The 5,751-nt window shown below is 40.2% G+C and overlaps 1 protein-coding gene across 2 annotated transcripts in view; it reads right to left on the bottom strand.

Annotated features, from left to right (window-relative positions):
- Positions 1-441: 441 nt before the first annotated feature.
- Osmr (oncostatin M receptor) overlaps positions 442-5,751 on the bottom strand; it is a 69,793-nt gene continuing 64,483 nt past the window's right edge. Inside the window, exons 15-18 of one of the 2 annotated variants that reach the window (XM_013514950.1) lie at positions 3,460-3,627; positions 3,059-3,140; positions 2,500-2,572; positions 442-1,905 (exon numbers count right to left, since the gene is read on the bottom strand). In XM_013514950.1, the coding sequence (XP_013370404.1) occupies positions 1,390-1,905; positions 2,500-2,572; positions 3,059-3,140; positions 3,460-3,627 (839 nt within the window). In that variant the 3' untranslated portion in view covers positions 442-1,389. The remainder of the gene's footprint in view (positions 1,906-2,499; positions 2,573-3,058; positions 3,141-3,459; positions 3,628-5,751) is intronic. The other variant, XM_013514951.1, reaches the window with a different exon arrangement.

Genomic DNA, 5,751 nt, shown 5'->3' with positions numbered 1-5,751 from the left:
ACAAAAACAAAAAACAAAACAAAAAAAAAAGGATTAGCTGACAGAAGGAGAGAAAGGAACTACCAGGTATATACCAGATGCACTGAACATAAGTCATCAGTGTCCATGGGGCACTGATGGAAGCCTTCTGCAGGTAACAACACCTGCGGATGCTCATGCCCCTTACACAAAACAGTATCATACGTAATTTATGTATATCCTCTCAGACACTTGCTCATCTTAACACCTAATGCCTTGCAGGTGCTATCTAAATGTTATACTGTGTTGTTGAGTATTAACAAAAAATTCCATACATGTTCAGTACGGGTTCTGAATGTTTTCTGTCTGTGGTTGGTTGGCAGCCCAGATGGAATGCAGCACAGGTCACGCGGGCCAACTGGAGACAAGATTGCTACAGACTTAACAGGATTTCCCACTTCATAGAGCTTCTTAACAGTTATGTTTAAGTTATAGTCAACAATAAAGTTTCGTTTTATTTATTTTAGCATAGTAGAAGATGAGAGTTGTCTTGACCCAAACAACCTATTAAAGAATCCAAAGGAAAGCTAAATTGAAACAGGTCATTTATATTACATGTAATTCTTAAAAAAAAGGAACCATAAAACGTGAATGGTTACTAAGCGATTTTTTTTCCCTATTCTGAGGTAGTCAAAAGTGAAGGAGGAAAATGATATCTATTGAACAGGAGTGCTTTGCCAACCCTTTCACTGTAGTAAGCTACATAGAATTACAAAGATTTTACTGATTCAAACATCTCACCTTTTAGGTTAGGTCTGCATACCCCAAAGAGCTGATTTTACTGGCCAGTGAATTTCATGTTCTCACTATGTCAAGGCAAGTGTAAAATCAGTTTTAGTCTCAAACATCTATTAACTTTGTCATATACAATAAATTCACATTTATGCTCTAGTATTCTTTGGCCTTTATCAAAGCCTATAATCTAACTGTCTTACCCTTAAGGTAGCAAACATGAGGGTAAATGTTAATAGAATTATTTTCTTACTAAAAGCTGAGCTTCTAGGACAGCCACCCTGTACAGGCAGGGTCTACAAAGTGAGTGGTTAATGCCTGTCTCAATGTCCCGTTCGGTTCTACTGTGATAAAAGATGAACCCAGAACAAACAGCAACAAGGTCAGCATGTTCTCATGATCCTCCCGTTTCTAAAGGAAGCCTGCAGGAGACAGGGATAAGTTCCACAGCTTCTGGCTTTTTTCCAGCCAAACCCTAGTGGTCTTTTCTAGATCAGACTTGCACAGGAACAGTTCGCTGGGGTAAGGACCAGGACACGGGCTTAGAGCGTCCCTCTGGCGTCTACATAGCCTGTAAACTGGGATTGTGCTGATTAATGGCAGCGTTCACCTTGACCTAAAAGGGTTCAGGGGAGGCCGTCATTCACTAAGGACAGGCGAGGCAAGGTGTGAGGGTACTGCCATTTGCATTTTATACTCTGAACAAAGTACTGGTTCTGGTGGATTTATCAGAAGACTATCCTTGTCTCCCAACATGGGGGAAGCCAACTGGGACACATAATTCATATTCATTTCTCCAGCTGGGATTTCCCCTTGGGAATGTGTGTGCGTGTTTTCTAGTGATGTTAGTGAATTGTCAGGTGAAGCCAGCATTCCCAGCTGACATGGCGGGGCTGTAGTGGGTACTGGGATATGCGCACAGGAACCAGAGTCACAAGCTGACTCATTATAGGTGAAATTCTCAAAAGAGATGCAGGGAGCGAGGCCAGAGAAATCCTCTGCTGGCAGCAGGTACAGGTTGGCAGGCCTGGGGGATTCACTTTCTGTGAGCGGCTTCCCGGTGAATTGTACTTTGGTCCCTTCTGATTTGTTTATAACTTCAATAGCGTCTGGAATGCAGTCTTTGACGTTCATTACTGTTAAGTGAGGGTTCTCCTGGAAAGGAAACAAAATATACTTAAATATCAATGTGTGTGTGCATGCAGCAAAATACTGAGTATGCAAAGTGCACTTGAAGCTTCAATTTCATTCACACTTCTCCCTTATCACAAGTTAACTTGGAGCTGACATTGAAAACCGGACAGTTTTCCCCTGACAAAAGAGATCAGAGTTCCAATCACCTATTTCTTCTTCCTTCTTCTTTTTTGCTGTTGGAATTGAACCCTGAGCCTCATAGATGCTAGAAGCACTCCAGCACTGAGCCACATTCAACCCCTCCCATCACCTATTTCATGGCTATAGAAGCAGGGTGCTTCTAATTTATTACATTTTCTTTTCTTTTTTTTTTTGGTCTTTTTGAGACAGGGTCTCACTATGCAGTTGAGGCCGGTCTTGAAATCACTTGAAGCACAGGCTGGCCTCAAACTTGCAATGATCTTCCTGCCTCAGCCTCTCCAGTACTGGGGTTACAGGCGTGTGCCACCACGCCCTGCTATAATTTATTATATTTTCTGAGTAAGAGGTCTAAGAAAGAATGACTAATATAGTGCAGACCTGGATCGGGTATAGATATAGTTTCTCCACATTTACCTTGGACTTTACTAATGACAGGATGCTGCTCTTGTAGGGATCTGGAATGTCAGGGTAACACTTCTCCTTCACCCTAGGAAAACAATGAAATTGAGATTGAATTTCACAGTTTAATGGAGTCACTGAAAATGAGAATCCTGGGGTCAGACTTCTGGCTTCTAATCCTTGCTCTATCCCTTACTGAGCCAATTTCTTAACTCTTCCGTGCTTTAATTTATTTTTTGGCTAAAGGAGATAACTGCAGTACTTATAGTGTTATAACAAGGATTAAGTGCGTTATTCCATAGAAAACACTTCTAACACCACCACACAGTGATATATATAGATACTAGCTATGACTATTGAAAAACATTTGCAAACTCTGTTTTAAATGCTTATTCTTTTCTCCAGTATTGTCGCAGAAATCAGAATTATCAAACAAATTATATATTCTTACCTAGGACTCTTGTGTCCTTCTCCTTTTTAGCACTTCTTTCATATTACTCAGTGCCATTTCTATCTTAGTAAACACTTCCAGGATTTTCTGTCTCCTTGGATAAAACCCTCCTTGCACACTTACCACTGGCTCTTCCAGTAGCACACGACTGCGATGAGCAAGACACACAGCATCATAGGCAGTATGATGTGCATCAGCATGTAGGCTGAAGAAGGGAAGAGGAAGATTTTTAATAATTATTTCTACCTCCACAGAAAATAACAATAGATTTGTGAGTGAGAATAATTTTACAGGTTTATTACCCTCCAAATACCTATGCAAGCTTCAACATGAATTTGACCTGAGGAGGGGGAAAAGATGTGTGGGCGTGTGTGTGCATGTGTGTGTAACAAAAAGTGCAAGGGAAATGGGGAAAGGAGGAGTGGTTGGGAGAGAAAAGCTTGAAAAGTCGTGATGTCGACAAAACCTAAGGCCACGTTTCTCTTGTAAATTTCCTAACAGTGTTTTGATCTGGAAAAACTCACAGCGTCCATCTGGGGTTGTGACTTTTGTGAAGGTTCCATTGGGGCCCTCGCCAGCACTTGTGTAGGAAGAGACGGAAAACTCATAGAAGGATTCAGGTTGCAGGTTCTTCACAAGGAACGTCTTTTGTTTGGGGTTGCTGATGTCATGTTTACAACATGTTGATTTGTCTGTGATTTTTTTTTTTATTTCAAAAGAAGAAAGAATTATTAAGTGTTAGCAATTTTGTGAGAGAACGGGACACTAATACACTTGTTGCCTCGGCACCATCAACATTTTTAAAACAATGTAAAGTCAAATAATTTTCCCACCTTGGAGTCCTTGGACACAATAAGAAAAAGTCCGCTAAAGAAGGGATGTTAATCCTGGGGTGATGGTGCGCACCTGGAACCTCAGCAGTGTGGGAAGCTGAGGCAGGAGGGTCACAAGTTCCGGCCCAGTCTGGGCAACCTAGAGACTTAGGAAGAACTTGTCTCAAAATAAAAACTAAAAACGTTTGGGGATGTAGCTCAGTATGAAGGTCATGGGTTCAATCCTTACTGCAAAAAGAGAGAAAGAGAAAGAAAGAGAGAGAGAGAAAGACAGAGAAAGAGAAAGAGAGAGACAGAGAGAGACAGAGAGACAGAGAGAGAGAGAGAAAAAAAAAGAAAAAAAAGGAAGGCAGAAAGAAAAAGAAAAGAAAAGAAAGACAGGGAAAGAGAGAGAAGGGATGTTGGGGACATAGGTAGAGCATGCAAATCTCCCAGAGAATGGAAGAGCTTGGAAGAGACTTAAACTGTGTTATAGGGCTGGGAAGGTAGTTCAGTAGTAGAACACTTGCTTAGGGTGCACTACAAAACAACAAATAGTAATAACATTTAACAAAGTCAAAGAAAAAAAGCTAAAAAAAGTTCCATAAGCAGCGAGACATTTTAAAGACCAGACTGCCATGTCCCCTTTTTTTTAATTTTAAAAATAAAAGGAGGAAAACATTAACAGACTGACAACCTTTTACAAAATAGCAAAAGAACAGTACAGACAATACAGAGTTAAAAACAAAGTGGTAGGAAATTAACAACGCTTGTTGTATTACATATTGCTATCTTCAAAGTGGTTTCTCATGAAAACAGAGACATGCAATACTGATCAATCAAGGACTCATTAACAGTTTCTTTCAGCAAAGAAATAGAAGACAGTAGATCAACTATGTTAACTATCCTGTATATACATACATACAAAATTTCTCCTTCTTTCCCTTCTCTTTTCCCACATCCCTGTTGCCCTTTACCCTTGAGCGTTTTCCTATCATTTCACAATGTCTATCATACCTCTTAGTTCAAATTAACTCTTTCAGGTTTTACGCTAGTGAGACAATGCAGTGCTTGCACATGCAGGTCTGATTTATTTCACTTATGAGTATGGTCTCTAGTTGTGACCATTTACCTATAAAAGCCTTGAGTTTATCTTTCTTTATAGCTGAGTAATATTCATTATATAAAAGTACCACCATTTTCTTCTCCAATCCTCAGTGGATGGACATTTGGATTGCTTCCACAATTTAGCAATTACAAATTGTGCTGCTATGAACATAGGTGCACATATATCACTGTGATATGATGTTTTTAGATCTTCTAGGAAAATACCCAAGAGGAATAGCTGGGTTGAATGGGACCTCTAGACCTAGTTTGCTGAGGACTCTCCAAACTGATTTCCATTCACCATTCTGCATTTCCACCAGCAGTGAAGAGTTCCTATTTCTCCACAGCCTTGCCAGCATTTGTTATTGGCTGATTTCTTAATTATACTACCACTAGCATACCTCACAGATCTCGAGAAAACATGCCTTAAATTCATCTGGAACCAGAAGAGACCCAGAATAACAAAAGCAATCCTGGCCAACAAGGACAAGTCAGGTGGAATCACAATCCCTAACCTGAAATTACACTACAAAGCTGCTGTAATAAAATCAACCTGGTACTGGCTAAAAAACAGACCTGAGGATCAGTGCGACAGACTGGAAGAAACAGCCACAACCAAAAACACACTCACCCACCTAATCTTTGATAAAGGGGCCAAACAAACTCACTGGAAGAATGATAGCCTCTTTAATAAATGGTGCTGGAAAAATTGGCTTGCTACCTGCCAAAGACTGAAAATAGACCCAAGTGTATCATTATGCACCAAACTCAAGTCAAAATGGATCATAGATCTCAATATTAAAACAGAAACACTAAATCTGTTGGAAGAGAAAGTAGGTAAAAACCTTGAAGACATAGGGGTGGGCAGAGAGTTCATGAACAAAAACCAAACTGCAC

The sequence above is a fragment of the Chinchilla lanigera genome, unplaced genomic scaffold (genome assembly GCF_000276665.1).
Source record: "Chinchilla lanigera isolate Chin_1 unplaced genomic scaffold, ChiLan1.0 scaffold00025, whole genome shotgun sequence".
Taxonomy (NCBI): Eukaryota; Metazoa; Chordata; class Mammalia; order Rodentia; family Chinchillidae; genus Chinchilla; species Chinchilla lanigera.
This window is presented reverse-complemented; position numbering and strand designations above follow the sequence as displayed.